The sequence below is a fragment of the Atractosteus spatula genome, chromosome 5 (assembly GCF_055471065.1).
Source record: "Atractosteus spatula isolate fAtrSpa1 chromosome 5, fAtrSpa1.hap1, whole genome shotgun sequence".
Lineage (NCBI taxonomy): Eukaryota > Metazoa > Chordata > Actinopteri > Semionotiformes > Lepisosteidae > Atractosteus > Atractosteus spatula.
Window position 1 is genome coordinate 14,598,811 of NC_142710.1, and position 26,383 is coordinate 14,625,193.

Here is a 26,383-nt window from a genome sequence, read left to right on the forward strand (position 1 = left end):
CGTGTCCTTGGTGTGCAGGTATCCAGGGGAAGTGAGTCCGGGGCGGGTGATCCAAGTAGAAGTCCAAACGGGGAATCCGAAACAGAAGCTTAAGTCCATGGCCAGGCGATCCATCCGGGAGAATAAAAACGGGAACCGGCTCGGGACCGGCGGGGGGGGGGGGGAACAGGAACAGAAAGTTAAAAACATGACGGAGCCAGGCACAGCAGGACCCGGGCTCACACGAAACGGGACTCAACGTAAAGCTACGACTGACGTCTGCGTCTGGCTTTTAAGGGGGAACTGAAGAGGGGCTGGAATAAGGAACAGGTGCGGGGAATGAGGCAGAACGAGGATGAGCTGGAGCGCCCTAAGAGGAGGAGTAGCGATCGTGACACACGTAAGACGTTGCATTAACTTTATCGTGGGTGTTCTCGATGTGAAAAGGGAACTTTGATCCTGCGGTTTTTTGTTCCATGGTTTGCATGATATAAACATGGAATCGTGTGTAATAAGACTGACTACATCAGTACCTGCAGTGCTGTCTGCGTGGAGTTTCTAGTTTAATTGGTTTCTAGGAAAACTGGTCTTGGCATCCTGCCCAGGTGGTACTCCACCTTGTATCCGTCGCTTGCTAGGATAAATTAGTGGGGGGGTCTGTGTTTATAAGATAACGAGAGGAAGATCTGCTTTGGCTGAAAATAAAAAAGTAATACTGTATATCTAAGAACGCGACGCCTCAGTATAATCTGATGTGTGTACTGAAAACGAAAGTGGAAATAAAACTCTCATCAGAACTGCCTTTCCCTTTAACGACTTCTAACTTGAGGTTTCTATTTACTTCGAAGCGCTATGCACTGTGTTTTGTGTAAAGATCGCTGCTGTAAATGGATATATCCCAAGACTCTTTCGCCTGCTTGGGAAAATATATATCCCACAAAACAAATTTGAGTCGTTGAGTCCCAGACAAAGGTAATTTCCAAATTACTCTTTTTCAAGGAGCTTAGCTGCGTGATTATGTAAGTATTTTGATTGCACTTCTGTGTTTTTCTGGTTATTCGATTATACTCGTCAAATGTTAACTTGCTTACTGATTTGTACAATAATATACGCGGCAAACAGTAACATTAATGGCGACAGGTAGCTTGGTTACATCCCTGAATTCGTTTTCTTTGGCACGAACGAGAAATTCATGCTAAGGATTCACATTTTGATGGGTTAAATAGGTCAGGATGAATGTAAAAAGCCATATTTTTTTCAGCAGTTCATAATATTAAATCATGCGACTATTTGCAAGTGGCCTCACGTCTTATTGGGTCAATTACAATGACTTGAAAGCAGCGTATTAACCGGAGATGACTCCGCGGTTAGTGCGCACCTCTGTAATAATCTAGGACGCTAGATTAATACCAGTTTCAAAGAATTTAGCTACTGAGCTAATCTCCTGATCAGTAAGTAAAAATACTCTCAACTGCAACCTACCAAAAGTAAAATTTGCTGCCCTCTATAGGATTTTAAAGTACTGGACGAAGTATATTTCCGAGTTTCTTAACTGCTTCTTTCAGTTCATGCTGGAGGTTGGGCTGGGGCCTAACAACGGGGCTAAACGGGTACACTTAGAACTCCATCGCAGAGCACATACTGTACAGACACACACTTGCGCAAAAGGGCCAGTTTTCTCCTAAATAGTGTACCAGTATGTCTTCGGTCTGTGGGAGAAGACTGGAGCATCAGAAGGGTATCCTTGTGCATGTACAAACTCCACACAGATTGGAATGTGGGATTTGAACCCAGGGCTGCAAGACAAGGGTCTTTCTATAGACAAAAAAAACAAAACGAAAATTGAACTAGTTATCACACCTGCCATCCTGTGTGAACAAACCTGATGAAACGGACACAATGGAGTCTCAATGCATATAGACGGAAAGGACCACCTACACACACTCCATTAGTTGCCTTGCATGAATTTCCTATTAAAATTTTTCAAACTGTATTTAATTCGGTTTTGGTATGTGAGCTATTAAGTGCTCGATATTTCTTTTTCCATAACCTCAGTACAGAGGAACACAGACAGAGAACGACAGGTCCAACACTGAAGGAACCATAACAGGTTCTGATGGTGGGGTGAGTCAAGGACTGAGAAGCTTGCAGAGGAGTAGGATTCTGTAGGAAACACGGGCGGAGACGTTAGACCACCTTTGTCTTTGAGTAAGTCAATCAAACAAGTGACATTTCCTTCTCTTCCCTTTTCGTTTCCTAAACAGCTTTATCCTTTCTGCATGTCGTGACCGAAGACTGTGCTGCCAAGTGATCCTTCATGTGATTAGTTTTGTGGACATTAGGGTGCGCTGTGGTGTTATAATTCATCACCTCCTATAATATTTCTCTTGAGTTCTGCACGTTTTTCATCTCTGGTCCAATGAAAGTGTTATTACACACTCTTGCTAGATTAGTATAGTATGGATGGAAACTAATCACACATGAGCAGTTTCAGGTTGTAATGCCCCATGATAATTAGTGAAGGGTGAGTATGTGCAGTAAAATTATAGATATTTTATGAAAGAGAGCTGATGTGACCGGTTGACGTCTTTTTGAGGTGTGCACTAAGCTGTACTTAAGGCTGGTCACCTTCATGAAACCTTAGAGTTGTGGCTTGAGATTCAGGGAATCTAACATAATGGTCTTAGCAGTCGTTTTTGTTTTTCTTTCGGTTGCTCGCTTAATATTTTGCCACCCTCTTACAGAAATACCTCTTACAAAGTAATTGACCGCTCACTTTATTCCTGCAATGGGCATCAAATGAAACTTTTCACTCTATTAATGCATGCATGTTTTCAGAAAAATAAGGCATGCATATTTTTGCATTTTGAGCAATGTTTTTGACATCATTTTGATGAATTGATCATTTGTGACTATCCATGATCCACTCGGATATACAAAGTATTGTAGCTGCTATGTGCGTGTATATGACATATTTCATTTCTGCAGCCTCTGAGCAGAGGACTCCCTGTTGCTCTGCAGGAGCGGGAGACTGGGTGTGAAAGAGGATGGGCTCATGTATCATTGCTGATGATTTCACTGGGCAAATGAATGACGGCACTGAGGACCAGGACCCAGCAGGACAGCCAACAAAGGGTGAGACTGAACATGATTAATGACCTTTTATTATCTGTGATGATCTACATTCAATTGCTCATGAGACAGCTAGAAGAACATCTCCCATTCCAGCTTCTCTATGCAAATCCCAGCATTGTTTGTAGAGCAATTGAAAACGTGCAAGAGCAAACTGTTTGTCAACTTTTCTGCCCTTTACAGACCTTTCTTCAGTGCAAACTAACACCCCGATTAATATGATCTCCAGACTTGAGCTTTGTTCTTTCCACATGATTAGAAGGCACAGAATTCATAAGTACAGAAAGGAAGAAATGTACTTGGACTTCATATATACTGTTCATGGATATATATTAGACAAAACAACTACTAATCAATTGCTCAGTTGTGTTCATTGTCCTCTGCTCAGATTCATGGTTCCAGCATTGCAGGTAGAGTGAAGGAATAAAAGAAGCCCTGGTTTAACTGGCTTCAATGTGCTGGGTATACATTTTTTCATTAACTTTGTTTTCAATTTACATAGCTTTGCAGCATGAGAACTTCAAAAGTGGAGGACACTTTTGAAGTTCTTTCTTTCGACTGGATACAAAGATTGACCACAAACTGTAAGGAATCTCATCCTAGTATTCCAGTATAAACAAAAACATATATTTTTATTGGTGTTCACGTGCAGAGCTGTGTCAGTGCTTGGCTGCAAATGGACAAGTAAAGGTTAATTCTGTGCTGAAAACAGGAGAAACACAATGTTGCATGCTGGTGCCCTCAGTTCAGTTCCTGGGGTTCTATGCTAAAATGGAAAAACTGCAGCACCATGCTGCCCGAAAGTAAAGCATTCTTGTGTTAAATTTGATAATAATATAATATCCTTACATTTGTATAGCGCTTTTCTGGACGCTCCACTCAAAGCTCTTTAGATGTAAGTACCTCCACCACCACCAATGTGTAGCCCCCGCCTGGATGATAGGACAGCAGCCAAAGTGTGCCAGTACACTCACCACACACCAGCTCTCAGTGGGGAGGAGAACAGAGTGATGAAGCCAGTTCAGAGACGGGGATTATTCGGAGGCCATGATGGGAAGATTTTGGGAAGGACACCCCTACACTTTTCAAGAGATACTCGGGGATTTTGAATGACCACAGAGGGTCAAGACCTCAGTTTTACGTCTCACACAAAGGATGGTGCCACTTTTATAGTATCATGTACCCATCACTACAGTATACTGGAGCATTAGGATCCACACAGATCTCAAGGCAAACACGCCCTATTGGTCCCACTAACAAATCTTCCAGCAGCAACCTTAGCTTTCCCAGGAGTCTCCCCTTCAGATACCAGCCAGGCTCACACCTGCTGAGCTCCAGTGGGCTGCCAGTTCTGATTAGCAGGGTGCAATACAGCAGGTGCTGACCATTAAATGGCTGCTGACAAAATACCGGATGTGTTTGTATTTGTTTCAGGTTACAATGGTTTGAAAAACCAAGGAGCAACATGCTACTTGAACACAGTGCTGCAAGTCTTCTTCATGACCCCAGAATTCAGAACTGCAATAAATGGGTCTGGAAACACTTCAATATTTTACTGTGTTGCTGTTTGTTTTGGAGATTGTATTTTGTTAATTTTGTTTTCAGGTGAAGAAGGGATGGATACTGTGGTGAATGTTCCTCCTTTAGTATTTTGTTATATTTAAAGTTACGTATTTGAGCCATATAAATTCATTAAAACCAGGTCTACTTGCAGAAATGCAGGATTTGAATTCCACAGAGCCAGTTGTTAAGATGCTTTAATTTCTCTTTAACTCATCATTGCACACCTATGAAATTAAATACCTATTCAGTTAAATAAATTTAATTTAATTACATAATTAAACATGTCCCATATTATCTTTAAATTAATGTTTAAAATATCTTGTGTGTATTGATACATAATTCAAACTTCACGTTTTGTCAGGATGGAGGAGGAGAGCGAAGGAAGTGTCTCATTCCAGCTCAGGACATTGTTTGAAGGACTAGAACAGGGACACGCATGTGTTGAAACAAAGGGCATCATCAGGAGTCTTGGGATAGTAAACGGTAGGTCATACGCTCTCTGAATTGGGGGCACTTCTGAATGTAAGAACTTAAAAAGATTACAAATGAAAGAAAGTCATTTGGCCCATTTGGCCTAAAGTAGAGCCCCCCCCATCCTGATTGCAAGATCTCATTCAGCCATTTGTTAAAAGAAACCAGGGTATTGGTTTCAACAACCTGGCTGGGTAGATTGTTCTGCTGCACCCTCACCACCCTTTTGGTGAAGAAATGCTTCCTGTTCTCTGTTTTAAATGCACTTTCCTGTATTGCGCTTCGTTTGAGTTTGACTGTTGTCATTTGATAAAGAATTGGGTTGACTTTGTCAGTGGCGTCGAGGATCCTGATTACCTGGGTTATTGCCTTAAGGCAATTGCCCCCACTGCCTTCCCTGATCAGGACTAAACAGGTTCAGTTTCTTTCATTCTTTTAAGCCCCTGAATGCGGACCTTGTGTTCAAAACCACCTGCAAATGAAAGAAATGGCAGCTAAAGTTGTTTAAAATGAATAGGTTTGGATAAGGATGAAAGAAACCTACACTTACCGTCTATCTGATAAAATAAGTCTCAGGTTGTGAAAACCGATATCTACTTTTAGGAAGAAACAATAAAGCATTAAATAACGTATACTGCAACAAGAAAACAATGATTTAAAGAGTTTAGAACAATTACAGAAATCCTAATTTCAATATTTATCTAATTAGAAAATGAGTGAATTATAATCAGAGCTCTAGAATACGATGTAAAAATTTACAGTATAGATCTTGCAATAATGATGTTATGTACATTTATGTACATTTTATTTATGTACTTTAATGTATGTTCTTTACTTAGCATTGGTTTGCAGAATGATGTGAGTTGGATTTCTTGTAAAAACGAGAGTTAAAGCCTTATGTTAATGTTTATCATATCCTTGAGTGATATTATGATAAGCATATACTTTTTTTCTCAGTTTATGAGCAAAGAGATGCCGAGGAGTTTTTCCAGAGGATATTAAATGCAGTCAGCAGAGATGCCTCAAAGGTATGTCAAACTTCGCTTTACTCATAAACTAGAAACAGAACAGCAGGTGCTACTGGCTTTATGTACACAAACAAAAAGAGATGTCCAGAACATGTTACATCACGTTTCAGGTGAACAATCAAATATTGGCACTCATATACAGTACCTGCACAAGAAAATAATGCTTGCTTATTTACCTTCCAGCTTTAATACACTTTGCAATCTTTAATCCACTGTTCCTGTACTTTTATACTGTATGTACTGTAGTTCAGGTGGGGAGCTGCGTCAGCATGCATAGTCTGCAAAGGAACAAGTAATAGGTTTATTCCATGCTGAAACGAGAGGAGAGAAAACGAAACGTTTCGGTTGTGAAGCCTTCTTCAGGTGTGAGAGGAACAATGTTACAAGTGTCTTTGCGGCTGTGAGTGTCATACCTGAAGAAGGTTCTACAGCCGAAATGTTGTGTTACTTTTCTTCTCTTTTAAGCGTGGAATAAACTTTTACTTGTTCCTGTACTCACATGTGCCATATACTGTATAGGAAATGTATCCCGCATCTATCTTGTAAATGATTCCTGTATATGGGAAGCCAAGTGATCAATTTTAGATATTACTAAAAGCATTCAAATATATCGTTAAATATTTGAAGATGTCTGCAAATGATTGAGATATATTTTTAAATCACTTGAAGATATTCCTATGATGTCCATCTTGAATCATTTATAGATATCTAGAAATTATTTGCAGATATCTCTAAATTACTTCCTGCTAATTAATAATTAATAGCTGCATTTAATAATTTGCCTTGCCATTGCTATGTTGCCTCCATATGTCATGGTTAATTTAAACTCACTAAATCACTTAACACTTAAATCTCTGTGTCACAGTATCCATTGTGGTTGCTGGTCTGCTCCTGGGCACTTAAATATGTTAGATTTTGTGTTGAAAGATGTCAGTTCTCTGCATCAGTTTTCACTGAAGACTGAGTCCACCATAAAAGCAAGCCCCTAAAATGCATTTTCTTATTCAGTGTCGCCAGTCCTCATTACAAATGTCTGAATAGGAAACAAATCTCGAGTTGTTCAATGGCAGTTGGTTTTGTTTATGTCTTCAGTTTTTTCAGGGCACTTTAATACATACAACAAAGTGTTTGAAATGCAACTATCTGTCAGAGGAGGATAAAAGTCAATTCCTGGATATTCCATTGTCTGTTAACGTACAACACAATGAGCTCTACAATATTGTAAGTAAGATCCAGCTCCATCAGTATCCATATCTATTATATATATCATATTTACCTTATTTATTGTATAGGATATAATAGGGATGGCACAGTGGTGCGGTGGTTAGCATTGCTGCCTCGCAGCACTCAGACCCTGGGTTGAATTCCTGGGATGCTGTCTGTGTGGAGTTTGTATGTTCTCTCCTTGTTCGTATGGGTTTTCTATGGGTGTCTGGATGTCTGGATTTCCCACCACAGTCCAAAGACATGCTGGTAGGTTCACTGGTTTCTGGGAAGATTGGCCCTGTTGTGAGTGCATGTGTCTACTTTGTGATGGACTGACATCCCATGCAGGGTGTATCCAGCCTTGCACCCATTGCTTTCTGGGATAGGCTCTGGCTCCCCTGCTGCTCTGAATTGGAAGAAGTGGTTAGGAAATGGATGGATGGACATATACGTAATACAGAAACCGATTTTATTTGATGTAGAGAGGTATCTAAAATATTTAGATGATTGGGAACAACATTATTTCTTTCTGCAGGTGTTTCTTATGTAAAGAAGTTCAAGTAGGTAGCTGCGTCGGCATGCGTAGGCTACCTACTTGAATAAAGATTTATTCCATGCTGAAAAGAGAAGAAAAGAAACAACTGTTTCAGCTGTGGAGCCTTCTTCAGGTGTTTTTTCTCTTTTCAGCATGGAATAAAACTTTACTTGTTCCTTTCTTGTTTAAATGCATTAATACCATGTTGATTTTAAAACAGAATTACATTTTAAACCCATTTTATTAATGGGAATTGATTAATAACTGTTTAAACAGAGAAACAGCTGAAGGTTTCTGAGCCAATGTGCAACTATTGGCATTTTGATACTTTTGGGGGATGGCTAGACCCAAATCTCATTCACTTCAGCTTGCCTATATATAAGTTGCCATCTATACCCTTGCAGGAGACTAGCTCAGTCCTCATAAAAGTGAGGAGGTTTTAGGCAGCGTATCCTCACAGCTAGACTCCCATTCCCTCAGCAAGGCCAGCTGTGTCACATACTCTACATATTCGTCTCTCTCTTGCATCCATTAGGATCTTACCAAAGATACCAAAGTAATCTACCAAACGTTTCCGCTTTTCCACACGCTGATGTACTTCTCCATCTTCCTCATTGTCCTTCTTCGCAGGAAGATGCTCTTGAAGAATTTTTCAGAACCTCGCAAATGACAGGAGAAGACCAGCTGTACTGCGACAATTGTGAAGACAAAACCGACACAGAAATGGTGTGTTGTCATGGTTAGGATTGTGAACATGATTTTGGTTTCTACCATGATCCAATATTCTCAGATCGATGCCCAATCCATCATGAACATCAGTATTAACCTGTTACATTGTAACTGCTATGTGAAACCATGAAGATTTACTTCATACCTGATCCCAAGCCTCTGGTCAATTTCAGTCTTATACAGTATGTGTATATTAATATAAACATAGAATGATTTATATGTTAATATTTCTAATCTATACAAAGAGATAGAATTAAGAACTTTGATTTGTTCAATTTCTCTGGACATACAGTATGGGATCTTTCCCTTCTGCCAATGTTAAAACTATGTTTTACTCAATTTCTAATGCATTTTGGAATTTAAAGACCAGTCAATTATTTAACTGATTTTCAATCTTCTTATTTCCAAGAGGGTCTGAAAATGTCGTACCTTTTGTCCAATCAACTCAATTTCTTTTTTTTTATAATTGAGTACCTTCAGCATAATGCAAGTGTTTAAGTGAACAAAATTAATTTAACCACAGAATGGAAAATGGTATACACTCACAGTCTCAGAATCCACATTCGGATGTCCAGCTGTCCGAAAAAATCCCAGTCAGCTGAAGAGCTTAACTGGTTACAGTTGGAGTCAAACAAGGCCTGGCTGTCTGAATTCTACATAAGGAAATCTAATCTTATCCAATATTTATCGTTTAATAGACTATAATACACATTGTTAGTACACATTAGTTCATTGTGATTCATACACTTGATGAAGAGTACTTGATTTGTCACAGATGTTAATATATACAATACTGTATATACTTCAGTTTGCAATATTTGTGGAAAATATTGAGGGACACAGGCATTTTCTTTTGTTTAAAAAACATTGTTTCACATTTTACCAAGGGTGGGAATTCATGTTGTTGGTGTAAAACGTTTGGTTGAGCCCTTCTTGGGTTTTCAAGGGGCAAATGATTTCATAGAAATTGAGAGAAAACTGGAGGGCATTGAATGCATAATGATTGGTTACCAATACACGCATTGGTTGTTTTAATATCAGTTGCGTTTTTGGAAAATAGTCTTAGATGTTTTATGATTTTGAAAAAAATATGTTTAACATATAAATATAAGATTCTCATTTTGCTTATTTTTTCAGGGTTGCTGTTTAGGAGAAATGCCAGATATTTTAAGTCTACATCTGAAAAGATTTGATTACGACTTCTATCAAGAGAGCTATGTGAAGATAGAGTGTCTAGTGAACATTCCTCTTACGATACAGTTTAAAATGGTAATGTGCATTTAATTTCACAAAATCCACATTGTTTTAATGAAGATAAGCAGTTGTTGAAAGCCCAATTCAACGTACTTTTGGAATTAGTGCAACAACACATCTAGATATAGTGAATAAAAGAACTACAAAGAAGTTATAATACTGTAGAAATAATGGGGATAATTACGATAATAGTTGGTGAAGAGAAAAGAAATTGTTTAGGAAAACATCTAGATAGCAGCATACAATTTGGATCTGGATCGAACCTGTAATGTTTTGGTAGACATGTTTAAAATGTGTTTAGGTTTTAACCTGTCTTGTGAAAGGTGTGACACCTGAACCCCTCAATAAGCTGAGCTAACGGGCTGCTGTAATGCACAGCTGCACAGCGTATTCCCCGTTTCATCCATCTTATGTCTGCCTGCACATCCATAGCTTGTGCCTTTCTGTTTGCCTTCACTGGACCAAGCAAGCGGACTCTTCAGCCTGCATGCAGACACATTTTCAAGCCTGGTGCCATTTTGCAACAGTGACAAATCATTGGTTGGAAAGGGGGGGGGGGTGTCCTCCCTCATGCAGCCTCCATTTGCATTTCGTTAGGCATGAAAGGCATCTGTTGTCAGACCCTTACAGAGGACCTAGAATGTTTCATTCCTCCTGTGACAGAGATTATGTATATTCAATGCTTAAATTCAAGAAGATTCAAAATAAATAAATTGAACTGAATCCCACAGCAAGCAGCTTTGAAACAATTTTGTTTTGCTTCATTTACTTCTTTAATGCATTTCACGGGATTTAAACAATCCCAGTATCGTTACTGAGCGAGGACGCCTTCGGATTTGACTCATTTGACTTTAGGGGTGACATCCTGGCCATATGTATGAAGTTGTCTTCATACTAAGTATGAACTTAATACTCAGATTGGACAAGAGGAGCTGCAGCTGGAAGGGGAGTAAAGATGGGATTGCTGAGCAGAGATCTGCGTTGTCTCGTACTTGTGTGGAAGTGGGAAAAGGTTGATGAGTAGAATCTAGGGCTTGTTCTCCTCTCAAACTGCATAATTTAGAGCAACAGAACATTATTATCTTCATGGTGTTGCTTCCTACGTTTATTTATATATCTTCAAAACATTTGTCTTTCAGAAACCTCAAAAATACGAACTGTATGCTCTTTGCAATCACATAGGAAGTTACAGAGGAGGGCATTATGTGGCAAACATTAAATCATTGCATGATGGAAAATGGTACATTTTTGATGACACAGAAGTTAAAGTAAGTGTTATAGTATGTTCCCCTTGTGCTCTTATTCTTTAATATAAGGATGATAATTGACAGGTGTGAATCCTAGTATCTTGGCTGATTTCCACCATGGGCTTATACAACTTTAGGGAGGAAATTGGCCTCAGTTCCTCCTGAATTGAACTGGTACAGCAGTTTCTCCCTATATTGTATAAAATGCTCTGGTCTCCTTTATGATGCAAAACGCTATACTGTATAAATCCAATTATTTGTGTCAAATGCTTATTATTTAGTTATATGTAATCACAATGGTCATTCTTTCTTGCTGCATGTGAAAATGTAACTGCACAGATTCATTTTAATACCTATCCATAATTTACTAATCTACAGACACATCTTAATGTCCACCATAGTAATTCAAGATAACAGTGAATTTCACTTTTTGATCTTAATTTCTTTTTCTTTGATTTTTGTGTTTGAAGTTTACTATGAACTCATTTACACTTATCACTCTGTTGGATTATTTGTAAAGATCAATTATATGAAGTCAGTTTCTTTACAACTCTTTGTGCTGCATTATTGTTTTAAACAAACAGTCTTTTCAAAAACCACTGGACCCTTGTAACAACAAATTGAGTAGATAGTAGAGATGCTTGCAAGAATCTTGTCTACAGGGTACTGATGACACATTCCTACTGATTTTTCCACAAAGTGAGGAAATTAATAGTAAATAAGCAGTAATCTGTGTCTTTGTCATAACAATCAATGATTCCCCTAAGGACTGTAGTAGCATTTATTGATTTTATTACCGATACACACTCTCTAAATTCTTTTCCATCAATGTTTTGCTTGATTTTGTTCTTTTCAGATGTCCATGCCTAGTTACCAGGAACCCGAGCAGCACGAGAATGTATGTATATGGAGAAAATGTCATCATACACAAAAAAATAAATAACTAGATTATCTAAAAATAAATTGCATTATTGGATATACAGTATAGCAAGACAAATAAAACATGAGCTTTAATGCAAGAGAATGTAAATTCAACAGTGACATGCGCTAAAAGTGATCTTACAGCAGATCCTCAAGACTAACTCCATATCAACTGTGGTTTCACTAGAAATAACAACACACAAGAAAGGTTTTTTGAAAATGTTTACTTAGTGTTTTAGTCATATTAAATTTGGCTTAACCTGTTTAGCTGAGGGATACCCCCTAGCCATAGGATGAGGAGCTTGGGACCCCCGTGCAGAGTGAGGAGTGACCAAGGGGCAGCTGCAAAGGGAGAGATGGGCTGCACGAGAGATGCAAAAGGCCGAGGGAGAGAAGGGCTTACGTGTAATATTTTTAATTTCTTTACTTGAGGATATGATGTCAGGAATGATTACGAATTAGAACAGCTGAGGCCGATGGGACCTGGCCTTTGTCATCCCTGCCGAACCCACATTATAAAGACCATTTATCCATTTGACCAAACTACTGAAATGGTAGTTTCAAGCCCTGGTCTCGGCCCTCTGCCTATCTATACAGAAACTTCATGATTCTAATTTATCCAGCTGCACGCTTCATTTTCGCCTCCTTCCCTCCCCTCTTTCCCATGTTTGCCTGTACAGCAGCTTCCAAGGGGGGGGGGGGGTTCTATCGGCATCATTCTGCTGTTATGATTGGAGTTCCTCAGTTAGATCCTGAAAAGCCAAATAAAAAGCTTCCTGATTTAACTACATTGGGTTTGTTTGTATCTACTGAAATTCATTTATGATGTCAAAAACACTGAAAGCAAAACAAAACCAAGAGCTGCTAGGATTCAATTCCCATTGTACTGAGCTTGCAAGAACAGAAACATTAAATACATATTGCAATGACAGGAACGAAACATTTCTGGTCCCCAATAACAACCAGACACAACAGATGTATATTAAATCGATCTTTATGAAGTTATACATCCTACGCCCCTACACACAAACAGGATGATTATGTTTGACAAATTGCAGACAGTGGTGTGGAAAAACAACACAGTCAATTTTAGCAGTGCATCCTCACAGCACTGGCACCCTGGGGGGGGGGGTATCTCTGTGGACTTTGATTGTGTGGGTTTCCTCTGGGTTCTCTGGTTTCCTCCCATAGTCCAAAGACTGTAGATTAAGAATACCGGTAGGTTATTTGGCTTCTGAGAAAATTCAACCAGGTGGGAGTATGTCTGTGTGTTTGTCTATGTGTATCCTGCCTTCCACCCAGTTTTTGTGTGGACTCTGGCTCCCCAAAAAGCCTGTATTGGATGGAGAAGTTAAACAATGGATGGAAACACTCCCATTCCACTACCATTGAAGCAGTGCCTAAGCTCACCCTACTGGGGTGAGGCTGTGTGTCACACCCTCAGCCGAGCACATTACTCTGTTTGATACAGGGCTTGTCTGAGTGAATGAAAAAAGTTTGATTAAAGAATTAGCACTCAGTTTTCCTCACACTTTTTGCAAAACAGAGTGACTACTTTTCAGTATATGTTTAACCTCTACTTACTGGTTTGCTTTCAGGACTATCAGATCATTATGAAGACAAGTATACATTACATAAGGTATAGTCAATTTTCTCTCCTTAGGTCTTTAGATTTGACTAAGCTCTTTGTCGGACAGATGTTTAGTATTTGCACAATGTACAGTTGCAATAAATAGTTTGTGAACCATTTGGAATTACCTGAATTTCTGCATTGCGCATAAAAATGTGGTCTGATCTTATGATATGTTCATGAAATGTTTGTCATACAGTCTATTATGCAGAATAGTGTATATATACTAGTGTAGTATAGTATAATATTGTGTATTACTAGTGTATTATAGTGTATACAATATATTATATACATATATAAATCACATTATTGAGCAGCTGTCATTTTTCAGGTCCCAGGATGCATACTTGCTTTTATACAGAGTTGTGTCTGAAAATGGGGATCATGGTATGTGCAACATCTATCATTATTGTAAAAAAATATTTGTTTTTCATTGTCTTGTAAGTTCCCATCAGCTGTAACTTCCTGACAGCAACTTAGTAACATCAGTTCACAGACATTTGAAATCACATACACTACTCACAAATTAATCCGTATGAGGCAAGGAGTAAAACAAGAAAAATAACTGCTCAACGATTGGGAGTTCGAAAATGTAACAAACCTGAAAATGTATGTACCCGTTTGTAATAATCTCCTATTTCATTCCCAGTTATTGTCCAATACCCATTATTATAACCGGTCTAGCTTTATGGAGGTAAAATTGAGTTTTTCAGGGAACATTTCAGGGTATTTAAAACCACACTAACACTGTATCCATATTGGAAGGGCATCAAGTTTAATTGTGAAAACTCCACAAATCCGCCATTCTAATGGGCATTCTTGTTGTTTAGGCAGGTCTTGCATGGATCAGTGCTACACTTAATTGTATGTAACTTTTCAGTTTCTATGTTTCTTTAATGCTGCCACAATTCCATTCCAGTTACAGAAATGCTGACAGAGCAGTGGCTACCACTGTTGTCAGAAGTTATTGTCAAAAGCATTGTTTTCTCCAATAAAATAAGGGGCAGGACATGTTGCCACAAGAATGGGCTCTTGACAAGTGCCAAATTATTAATTATATGTAATAAAAAATAATAATAATTGTTGTTGTTAAATTGTAATGATGTTTTACCTCACACCGGCACAGAAGAGGATGGCAGGACTGCTTGTAAAAAAAAGTTGAATCCTTTTAAACATCCGTATTTTCCAGATGCTACCGACGGTGTTCCCAATCTGCAGACGGGACAGGCAGAGGATTCAGAGAACTGTGTTGCCCAGAAGAGTAATCATACGGATAAAGCACCGCGTGGCAGAAGGAGAGTAAGTACTGTATACTTTACAAAGTGGACATGGGATGTAATTGAAACAAGGCCTAAATGAAGACATCTTTATGTATTAAAAATAGATGTCTACCATCTGTGTGTATCATCCCTTTGGCTCATGCTTTACTTTTATATATACATTTTCCTGGCAGTGGTGCAGCCCTAGGGCCCCAGGTTCCATTCCTGGGGTGCTATCTGTTCACATGCTCTCCCCATGTCTGAGGGGGTTCCCTATTACAGTCCAAAGACATGGTGGTAGGTTAAAATTGGCCCTACTGTGCGTGATTTTGCCTACAGGTATGTGTGATCTGCAACGGAGTGTTGTCTCGTCCAGGGTGTACAGTTTTTGGGGGGCACGTGTGGGGCTGCCATTGTTGTACAGAGTGTAGTGACTGCTGATGTTGAATCAGCTCAGATCTGTCAATCTTGTTAATGGTTAGTTGTGCGACAGCTGAAAGGCAGACTAATAAGAACAGGTGGGTAGCTGCGTCAGCATGCGTAGGCTGCAAAGGAACAAGTAATAGGTTTATTCCATGCTGAAAAAAAGAAGAAAGAGAACACAACGTTTCGGCCGTGGAGCCTTCTTCAGGCGTGAGAGAGACAGAGGTGAAATGTTTCTCATTTCACCTCTGACGGCCACGACCCATCTAATCTCTCCGTCTGTGTTCTCAAAGACGGTTTTCCGAACTCATACATCAGAAAGACCACCGAAACTAAAATTATTCTGCAGCTAGGATCACACATTCTCCCTTCCCTTAACAACAGACTACTGTTCTTTTAAATTTTCTCCATTCATTGGAAGTTTCATTTCACACCTCTCTGCACCCATTCTGACTTCACACCTCTTGATTGGCCTCTCTTTCTGTCCCCTGCTCCCGCCTCTCACTCCTCCTCCCTCCCAACCTTTGTTCTCCCGCTACTTTACCTTTGCCTACTGCCCTGTCTCTCTCACACCTGAAGAAGGCTCCACGGCCGAAACGTTGTGTTCTCTTTCTTCTTTTTTTCAGCATGGAATAAACCTATTACTTGTTCCTTTGCAGACTAATAAGAACGTTGATGACTAATCACCAAATATTCTTTATCAGTGAGATAACTGCTTATTCAATTCATTGTCATGGTGGGTCCAAGTCTATCACAGCATTGGGCACAAGGCAAGAGACACCCTGGGACAAGACACCAGTCCATTGCATTTAACTCATAGATACATACACACACTGGGGGCAGTTTTACAGAAGTCAATTAGCCTACTCTATGAATTGGCTTCATTACTCTGTTCTCCTCCCCACTGATAGCTGATGTGTGGTGAGCGTTCTGGCGCACTATGGCTGCCATCGCATCATCCAGGTGGGGCTGCACACTGGTGGTGGTGGAGGGGATCCCCATTACCTGTAAAGCGCTTTGAGTGGAGTGTCAAGAAAAGTGCTATGTAAGTGTAAGGAATTATTATTAATTATTATTATTATTACCAGTAACCTTCAGTCAAGCTCAGCCATGTCCATTCACCATGAGAAAAAGCAGCTTGGAGTCAATAAACACATTTACAAAGTACCAGGTTTTAACAGGTATTCATTCTCGGTCACTGCATAAACTGTCCGTCAAGGGCTATAAAGTGTGTGGTGCATCATTTTAACTCTGTTTTTCCTTTTTGATTCTCAAGAAAACCAAGAAGAAAAAAAAAAAAGGAAGAAGTCGGAGAAGAAGAGGAGGAAGAGAAAGCATTTCTCTTAATTGACTGCTTGCTGCTCGTCTGGATCAACTCAAAACCATAATATCACTGCAGCATGTAGGATTTCTGTCTGGCAGAGGTACAAAGGGGTTTTAGTGTTTCCCAGTCTTTCTTCCAGCTACTGTACCTTTAAAGTCTTTTCTCCACTACAGGCCTAAACAAAATATTATTCCACTTTCTAGTGCAACCTAACCTTTTGATTAATTCAAAAGGCCTTGGAAACTGCTCAGCAGTATAGTCAAAATAGGTTTACACTGGAACCCAAATTGAGAATGAATATACACAGAATTTTTTTTTTAAAAAGCTTGGATAAGTGTGTCAGAAAAAGAACAAGAACAAGAAAAACAGCCAATAGAATTACACTGAAATCCATCAAGGCTCGTCTAGTATAACACTGACCAAGTGAGAGTGATTACAGCACACAAGTGGAAATCTCTCAAAGCTTATCTAGGGACACCACTGCTAAAAATACTCAGTATCCCAGCATTCCCCAGACCCAAGTATTGGGCTCAGGGGTCCAAAGCAGAAAGAGCTATTGTATTTTGTTTTTGTTCTCACCCCCACACTCTTTGTTGCTTCATTGCTCTGCACAGCAGGGAAAAATAAAATCACCTTTGCTTCCAGCTCTTGCAGTAGGTCACAGTGATGTACACTGGAGCTACACACTGTGTCCATGCCTTACTGAAGGTGGCTGTCTAGACATTATATATTATAAATCTGAATTTATACTGTAAACATACTAGTAATATAATACTAGTGTAATAAGATTATATAATATCATAAAAGTGAAATGTTATGTTTTGAAACTCCATACTGGTTTAGCTTTTTATTTAGTTATACCTGCAAATCACGCAAAATAAAATAATGACACCAGTACTTCTTTACGAAGGGTTTATAATTTCTCATGTCTCGGACAAATACAGTTTGCATTTTGTTGGTGGAATACATAACAGTAATGTCTTGCTTTTAAGTTAAGTTGGTTTGCTTGCGTAAAACACAATGCAAACATTACATAAACCGTTATATATGTAACAAGGACATATGAAACTCAGGACCAAGCATACTGTAGATGTTTTTGGTTAACCGCTACAGAAATTGTGGAGAAGATATAACAGTTCCTTCACCCAACACAAAAACCCCATCCCACACCATTGGTACCCTCCATGCTTCTGCCTAAGATCCCCTAAATTATAAATAGGTATAATGGAGCCCCCAGCCTCCAACATCCCACCGCTGGCACCATAGCAGCAGTGCACAGTTCCTGGTAAATGGGCCAGGATAGGATCTAACTAGGAGTTTCCATCAAGACCCCTAAAATCCAGCTGCACAAGCAATAAACATTTTACTGACCCATGACAACTGTACATGCAGTCCTCCTTTATCGTGGGGGATACATTTCTGAGCTGTCTGAACAAAATGCATCTATAGGGATAAAGCACTCCTATGCCATATATACAGTATACTCTGGGTATTCCTAATATACCATGCAAATGAACAGAAATATGACAAATAATATGAGTACATGACAGAACATTAAGAAATTACTGCACACATTTCCATTATATCATTATAGAAAAGAATACTATAAAAATAAACATACACCATGTAGCTTTACACTTATTAGTAATCTTCAGGAGGACGTCATGAATCTGAAGACAGATGAAATGTCACAAATCCCAACTTAAACTGGGTAATTCATGCAGGGAATAGAGCTGAGCTTTAGAGACGGTCATACACCAGACTTGGCCTGACACCACCAATATGCGAAACCATGGATGAGAAAAACATGGGTGAGTAGGAAGGGGAATATTGACTCACTGAAACGCTATAATTACATTCTGTCTGTGACTGTCTGAGAAATCGCTCAATAAGGAACAATATGTATAAGAACACAGACTAAAATATTAATTCACTGCTTTGATGTCAGATAGATATGTTTTATTTCCTTCAAAAAGAAATCATACCATTTTGTTTATGTTATCTACGTATTAAATAAATTAAAACAAATCTCTCTATTAGTGGTGACTTGTCAAAGGAGGATGCTATTATCTCAAATTTGTGAATGTTGCTTCCTTTTCACATTCCACACATTTCAGATTGTCATGTAACATAAGAGAAAGCTAATAAAAACGATATCATCACTACTTCTCTTATTGCTTAGTATTCTTATTCCTCCTTTCATTCAGTCTGTGTCGTTGACAGGAGAGATGATCAGTGGGGCTGCATTTTTGCCTCCATAATGTTTGTTGGGGCTGAAGAACGGGTAGAGTTTCTCAGTGAAGGTGTCAGTGAAAGTGTAGATATGAGACCTGGCCTCCACATTGTAGAAGGAGACTTGGCCCTCTTCATAATCCACATACACCCCCACCTTCAGGGGCTTTAAATTCAGAGGGAATATAACACCATTAGCCCAGTATTTATTCCCATTCCTCAGACACAAAACCCAGCAATTATTTTGAAGTTTATACGTAATCTGCCCCTTCCTGTTGACGGACTCTCCAATAACACCTAAATCCCAGTCAGTCTTCCTCCCCACCTCCACCTCCCAGTAGTGTCTCCCTGAGGTGAAACCACCCTTTCCCACCACACAGTGACAATGATCAAACCTCTCAGGATTGTCAGGGAGATCCAGCTCTGTGCCTCCGTGTCTCACTTGTTTCCCGTCCTGAGACACGATGAGCCAGCGAGCGGCTGTATTGGGGTTCAGAGTCACATCAACTGTGGAGCAGAGAAAAAAAACAATAATGAAGAAAGTACCATACATCTCATCCATCTCTTAAATAAATGGAAAGGAAAGAAAGGAATATTATACTGCTGTTTAATCTGTAAGGTGATACATTAAGTTGTTGTGAAAGCTTTTAAATGTAGTGAACTTAAGACACTTAAACTTTCAAATCCAGATAGTGGGCTAAGTTTTTTTTCATAACCACAAAAAAGATTATTCTATCTATGTCATTTCATTTCCCAAACATATTGGATATAGCCTTTTAACTATTGTGTTTTATTCAGTTGTTCTGTTAAAGACTAATAATAAAGAAACAAGCACACTGATTCTCGCCTGGCTGTAGGAATGACAGCGCTGGTTGGAGATCAGAGCTGGCACATTCCCCCTCACTTACAAGGGGTAATCCAGGGAGAACTGCTGCAATGGTGATGTTGGGGTGAGGCAGTGGTGCTAGGCCATGTTCGATCACAAAACTTTTATAAGCAGGGAAGCAGAAGTGTAAGATTGTAATTCGACTGCCTCCTGAACTACTGTGCGATAACAACAATAATGTTAACATGTTAAAAGATCCCCATCTAGCAGCTTAATAGTTCAAATAAGGATCCAGTAAACACCTGCAGGTGTCTGGGTCCTCTAATCTAGAGAGTTAGAGTTGAACTGTTGGGCATATTTTCTAGAAAGTAAGTGTTGTTTTCTAGAAATGTAAGAACTGCGCTCTTCTGGACATGAGAATGAATGTGATTTGGAAATTGTATTGGGTTCCTTTGCTAGTTAAAATAGAGATGCGAAACATGATTAGATGTGTTTTGTAAACTGTAAAGCACTTTCTTGGTCATATTATCTATTGATGGAGGTTAGGGCCTATAGACAAGACTGATCTTTAGTGTTTATGTTTCAGGAGACCTGGCTGGGTTCATCAGTAAGGACTATGGGTTTGACACCTGGGCATGACATCATACCTGTCAGGATCCCATTTCACCAAAGTAAATAAGACAACCAATTGTTTGTTAACAAATGGAAGAATAGGCTCAATTGCATAACATTGAAAATTACATACGGGCATAGTCCCATAGCTAGTATGCAGCTCTACACTAAACTAGTATACTAGGCAAATATCAATTGCAATAAACAATTAGCTCCTAGCTAAAAAATCTCTCTACTGCAATAAACCTAAATGAATAGCTGCTGCCCTCTGGTGGGCACTAAACTGCAATCCTAAATTAGTCCAACTCTAAGAGACAAAGATCACAGGACCATTGCAGACAAAGCGCTTCACTCTCTTGGCTTTTGGCCAATGCTGCACTGTTAAGGAAAGGTCTCTACCAAAACAGGCATAAAAGAGCTACTAGTTATTTTATTTCTCTGAAATGTAGACGAGGCATTTTCATACTATACTAGCTGGAACAGTGAATCACATGGGAATGATCCAACTGCACTGGCAGCTAATTAATGAAATAAAATTATCACAATTGCAATAATTTTAAGCTTACTTTGCTGAGAGATAATACATGTGTACATAACTGTAAACATAACAACTTCTTGCTATCATCCTATCTCACATACTAGACAGGATGTAGTTTTCAATAGTGAGTTTTGCGATATGTATGAAGATAAATGTTTTGGTGAAGGAAGCAAACTGAAATTGAGTAGAGATGTATTTGGCAACCCAAGACAAATCAATTGGAACTCTGTTTCACTATACATAATTCAACACTTTAAAATCATTCTACCACTGATGCAGGGATACCCATCCAGACTGTCCTTCTCACTAGAAAAGACGAGTTCTCTTTCTCCATACCATCTCTAGGATAGGTCAAGGGGTGTCCAACAGGGCTTCTGGGTCCGATTTCTGGCAGTGTGGTTCAGTTTGTTATGTTGAGAATTCGGCACTTTGGATGCATATGGTAGCTTTATACTAAGGTTCCAACCACAGATCCCATTTTCAAATGTGTCAATTTTGTATTATTTTCTTCTGAAGTTATTGTGGATTTAGATTTTTAGAGATTCTGGAGAAGAAAATTACTGTCCCTACTTTATGCATTTAGCTGTACTGGCACATTTTTCCACACATTATTTACGGTCTTGCATTTAACAACACAATTAAACAGTTAAATTAAATTACCCTTACCTGCATACTTGCGTGCCTTGTGGAATTCTGGAGACAAAAAAAATGTGAGAATTGTAGTTGTGTTTAACACCTAGTTTTTGTACAATTTAAAATCCTGGTGCCATGAGCTCCCAGACAGAGCAGAAGTGCTCTGATCATTGACAGAAATGCTTGTCTTATAGTTGCAACAAATTTCACAACGTTATTGTCAGGAAAATGACCAAATCTTTGCTGTTGCATATGTATTTGCATTTTATTGAACAGACATTACATTTATTATGGAACAGGTTAAAGGTTCATTCTATGCAGAAATGTTAAAAATAAAAGTTCTCTCCTTACTTTTCTTTTAACCTGTACCTGTTCCTATGCAGCCTATGCATGCTAATGCTTATGCAGCTCCCTACTCGAATGACATTTATTATGTTGATTGGCACTTGTTATCGACATGATTGTTCCACAGAGGGTATATTATGAAACTCAAAGGCTATCAGCATGTGACCACATTGGAAGCAACACAAGCTGCACATCTGTGACACATGCTTTGCACCACGTTGCAGATGCTACCTTGTGGGATTCCCTCCTATTCCTTTTAAATAACCTTGGACAAGCATGAGCCAATTCATAGCATACATGTTCAAGAAAGCTCAGGTCTACTCTGACATACCCACAACATTACTGTTACACTGTCTATCTGCAAGATAACCTTTGTTCTCCAAGGTGTAAGGGCATGGTTTTCCTCCTGGAGTGTTGCCACATCAGGATAATCCCACAAGAAGGGCAGCACGTGTAGTCTCAGGACTTGATCAAACTTGCTCCATACGGTCTAGGTGGTATCAATCCCAGCAAGTGGAGCTAATAAGCAACTAGAAACTCTTACCCAAACCATTGCATTTGGACTTTCCATCAACATCAACTGGTCCACTGTATGCAACAACTAAGTAATCATTGTGCTTGTCTGTGCACACTAACTGATGTCAGATAGGTTTGTCTCAAAATCTTGATTTGTTAACAAAGAGGACTAGACTTGCAGATGTATCAACCAGAGGTTTTTGCTCCAAATAGTCAAGGAACACTGTTCCTTTGACATGTGGCACATTTTTGTCCTTTCAGTGTTTTTCTTTTCACCAGGACTGAAATCCAATAGATTTGATCACATCAGATCAAAAGCATGTGATCACGTGTGCCTAATCTGTCCTCACCAACAATTTAGTTTGTCTGCAACAAAATCACTTGAGTTTATCCCTCAAGTGACTTTGTGTCAATCACGAATCATCAATTAATTAAAACCACATCAAAAACATTTTTTACACTATTCAATATTAATTAATTGAGAGCGATATGTTTATTTTGCTGCTCTGTATAGAGCTGTCTACAGGCTACAAAGACTGACACAATATTTCAACATCCATCTTAATACCACGTGACGATGTTTCTTTGAAACCTGATATCAGCTCACTTGGGTTATACAAATGTAGACCAGGAACGGCAGTGGTCTTCATTTCACCTAAGTCCTACATTATTTGATTGTAGCCATTATTTGAATACTTAAGACAAAATGAAACCTTTCCTTGGTTCCTAATGTGCTTCTAATTTAAATGGACTTATAAAACCTCCTGGACTGACTGCAACCCTCTGGGTCAGGAGTTGGGCTCCCATGTGGCTAGCTTAGTATAAATTCAGACAACAAAACACACCCCCTTGCAACCATGTCTTATTCTACCTTATACAATCTCATCTGTATGGCCAAGCTAGTGTTCTCTCAACCAACCCAGTTCGAGTTAAATCTGTAACTCAAACTGATGCAATAAACAAACCGATACTAGACTATAGCTACTGACACACAGTTATACTCACTGATTTCAGGCACTTTCTCCATTTCTTCTCTGAGTCTCTCCTCTAGTTGGGACACAACTCTTCTCATAGCCCCCAAACCAAGGTCAGGCTGAACAGTGATGTTAGCCCAGTCCTTAGTCTGCAGAGGGAAGCTCTGGGATGGAAATCTCTACAGCAGGAAGGAGAAGAGATTCATTGAGGTTTTAAAGCCTTGTGAGGAAATAAGAGCACTTGCAAGTCTGAACAAAGAAAACTAGCACATGATATAGAACGCTGTCAATGTGGTGACAAAGTTATTTCTCTTTGGTCTCTAAATATCGTGTCTTCTCCTTTCAACGGTGTGAGCTGACCTGTAGAAAGTGGAGGTGGTCCTCAGTGTGGGAGAGCTTTTCCAGCTCACTGTTTCTCCACAATAACACGTTGATTTCCTGCTCCAGCTCTTTGATGAGTCCTTCTGCCTTCCTCTCTGCTGCTCTCTGCTTCTCCTCAATCAGTTCAATGAGCTCAGCCTGGCTTCTCTCAATGTAGCGCTGGAGAGCAGTGAAGACCTGCACACTGTCCTCGATCTCTCTCTGTGCGCAGCTCTGAGGGGACAACAGGCAACACACAGAAGACATGATTGATATCACAAAGCGAGGTTCATTAACAGCTGAAAGAAACTCCTACAGTAAATCTGTAGTGCACTGAGCCTTAGAATTCATAGGATACTTGACAGGACTCACTTTGCTGAGCTCCACTGCCTGTTTGATCTCCTCCACCTTCTTCAGTCTGTCCTGGATCATCTGTTGTACTTCTGCCTCAGTCTTCCGCAGCTGAGTCTAAAGGCCAACAGGGAACAAAAGCACTTCCATCACAGTTACTGACCCAAAGACACTCAAATGATCAACAGACACTCACACTAAACACAAAGAGGGGACATGTGGCCTTAAATAAGCATCATCATGACACATTTCAGTCCCACAACAATATATTGTAGCGCCCTCGCCCGGTGGTGAGGAGAAGTGCACCTAGGCGCTCAGGGTACCGCAAAGCAGGCTGGGAGTTGTAGCCGGGGGGAGTCTGAGAGTCCGCACAATGACCAGCAGCTGACCCTGCTCATGTAAATAGAGTTATGTTAGTTTAAGTGTCCCGGGCAGCTTAGTAAAGTGTGTAGAGTTTGTTAACAAGTTACCACCCTAAACCTGTATACATGTTCTGTTGGTCCCCTAATGTGTGTGTAAATCCTGTGGTCGGCATTATAAAGAAGAATAAAAGCTATTGCTTGTTTTCCTATCACATCTCCACCTGTCCTTGGTCCTGCACGAATCTGTAAGTGCTACAATATTCATACTTTGTTATAGATTTAAATATAAGTTTCAGATCAATAGAGAAAGCTCTATGGCAGAATAATTAAATGTAGAAATTCTTTATGGTGCACATTTGTGTATCTAAAATAGAATCTAATTTTAAGAGATTGGTAAATTTGTTGTAAATAACTTTTGCGACGCAGGAATTACAAAAAACGAAGGCTAACTTTATAACGCGGAGCTTAAAGATTGATTTCCATTATGATTATTCAGAATATGTCCAGGCTTACATTGAGAATAATATTTCAGTAAGCCATATTCTAGTCTTAAAACCCACCTGTTTCTCTCTGTATTCTTCCTCTAAAGCCACAGTGCTGTGCGTCCGGTGGTCTGTCTCAGTGCAGAACTGACAAACACAGGTCTGGTCTGTCCTGCAGAACAGCTCCAGGAGTCTCTCGTGCTTCTCACACAGCCTGTCCTCAAGGTTTTCCACGGGGTCAATCAGCCTGTGTCTCCTGAAAGCAGCTCCTTGATAGTGAGACTGGATGTGAGTCTCGCAGTAAGAGGCCAGACAGACCAGGCAGGTTTTCACAGCCTTGAGCTTCTTCTCAGTGCAGACATCACAGGGCACCCAACCTAGTTTAGTGGAGGGGATCCCAGCACTGCTGGCTCTTGTCTTCTTGAACTGTTCAGAGATCTCTCTTAAGCTTCTGTTCACACTGAGATCCGGCCGTGTTAGGAAAGCTTTCTTACAAACTGGACACTGATACACGTCACTACTGTCCCAGTACGCTTCAATGCAGGCCAAGCAGAAATTGTGCCCACATGAAGTAGAGACTGGTTTGTTAAATATATCTAGACAGATAGAGCACAGAAACTGCTCTTCCGACAGGAGACTACTGGGTGAGGCCATTCCTGTGAAAAGAGAAGCAGTAACAGAGAAAATAATAGGAGAAGATTAGCAGAAATAATACAATACAAACAGCACAGAACAGATCTGAAGGGACAGAGGCTTCATACACAGACGCAACAGATGGGAGTTAGTTAATATTTCAGTCACCTCTCGCTACCTCACACCTGGAAAGAGACACCTTCTCTGACACCTTCCACAGGCAAATTCTCAACTGAGCTTCTCACCATAGCAGTGTGGAAATCCCCAGTGGCAGAGACTAGGAGAGCCCCTGTAACGTTTTCATTGGGAAAGAACTCAAGGAATGGATGTCCACCAAAAAATAACATTTCTTTTACAAGCGGCTGCCCTTCTAAAACAAGCAGTAACACAATGATTCAGTAACACAATATTCCTCCGTCTATCGAAAAGAGTCCACTTTGAAAACTTAATGTATTGCTTACATTCAATAAAGTGAGCCTTAGAAAGAAGAACTTTTTTTTTTGTCCACAGACGGGATTTTCAAACTCTATGTTGTAGTTAATGAAGCTCAAAAACCTCATACATCACTTGACAAACACACTCCTCAGTCTATCCCAGCACACATACCTGTACAGACCATATAGTGTACTTTAGCTTTCCTATTCGTATTTATTCACACTGTCCTTTCTTTCCACTGTCGATCAGCTCAAACTTCCTTCGCACTGAACCAGGGCTCTCAGTCCAGCAGTGTTTCTACCTTACTGAGGATGAAACAGTTCCGCAGCCTCAAACACCAACAGCGTGCAGCTCTCCTATTCACTTCCACTTGCGTACAACCC

At 39.7% G+C, this 26,383-nt stretch overlaps 2 protein-coding genes across 8 annotated transcripts; one reads left to right on the top strand and one right to left on the bottom strand.

Moving 5' to 3' along the window:
* Positions 1–80: 80 nt before the first annotated feature.
* Positions 81–18,866, top strand: LOC148834545 (ubiquitin carboxyl-terminal hydrolase 47-like). 7 transcript variants are annotated; one of them, XM_088915174.1, is made up of 16 exons: positions 81–379; positions 2,035–2,187; positions 3,001–3,114; positions 4,546–4,642; positions 5,036–5,157; positions 6,103–6,173; positions 7,266–7,394; positions 8,545–8,640; positions 9,781–9,912; positions 11,037–11,165; positions 12,001–12,042; positions 13,664–13,704; positions 14,027–14,082; positions 14,885–14,994; positions 16,289–16,422; positions 16,654–18,866. In XM_088915174.1, exons 3-16 carry the CDS (start codon positions 3,027–3,029, stop codon positions 16,763–16,765), a joined length of 1,359 nt encoding a protein of 452 aa, XP_088771300.1. In that variant the 5' UTR covers positions 81–379; positions 2,035–2,187; positions 3,001–3,026; the 3' UTR covers positions 16,766–18,866. The 7 variants fall into 7 exon arrangements, with proteins under 7 accessions (XP_088771300.1, XP_088771299.1, XP_088771304.1 ...); XM_088915173.1 differs by having other exon boundaries at positions 143–379; positions 2,968–3,114; XM_088915172.1 differs by lacking the exon at positions 81–379 and adding an exon at positions 419–998 and having other exon boundaries at positions 2,968–3,114.
* Positions 17,600–26,383, bottom strand: LOC148834546 (E3 ubiquitin-protein ligase TRIM39-like). Its single transcript, XM_088915169.1, has 7 exons — positions 26,172–26,383; positions 25,011–25,588; positions 24,110–24,205; positions 23,738–23,971; positions 23,409–23,556; positions 21,576–21,602; positions 17,600–19,440 (listed from the first exon to the last, which is right to left on the bottom strand). Exons 1-7 carry the CDS (start codon positions 26,182–26,184, stop codon positions 18,905–18,907), a joined length of 1,632 nt encoding a protein of 543 aa, XP_088771295.1. The 5' UTR covers positions 26,185–26,383; the 3' UTR covers positions 17,600–18,904.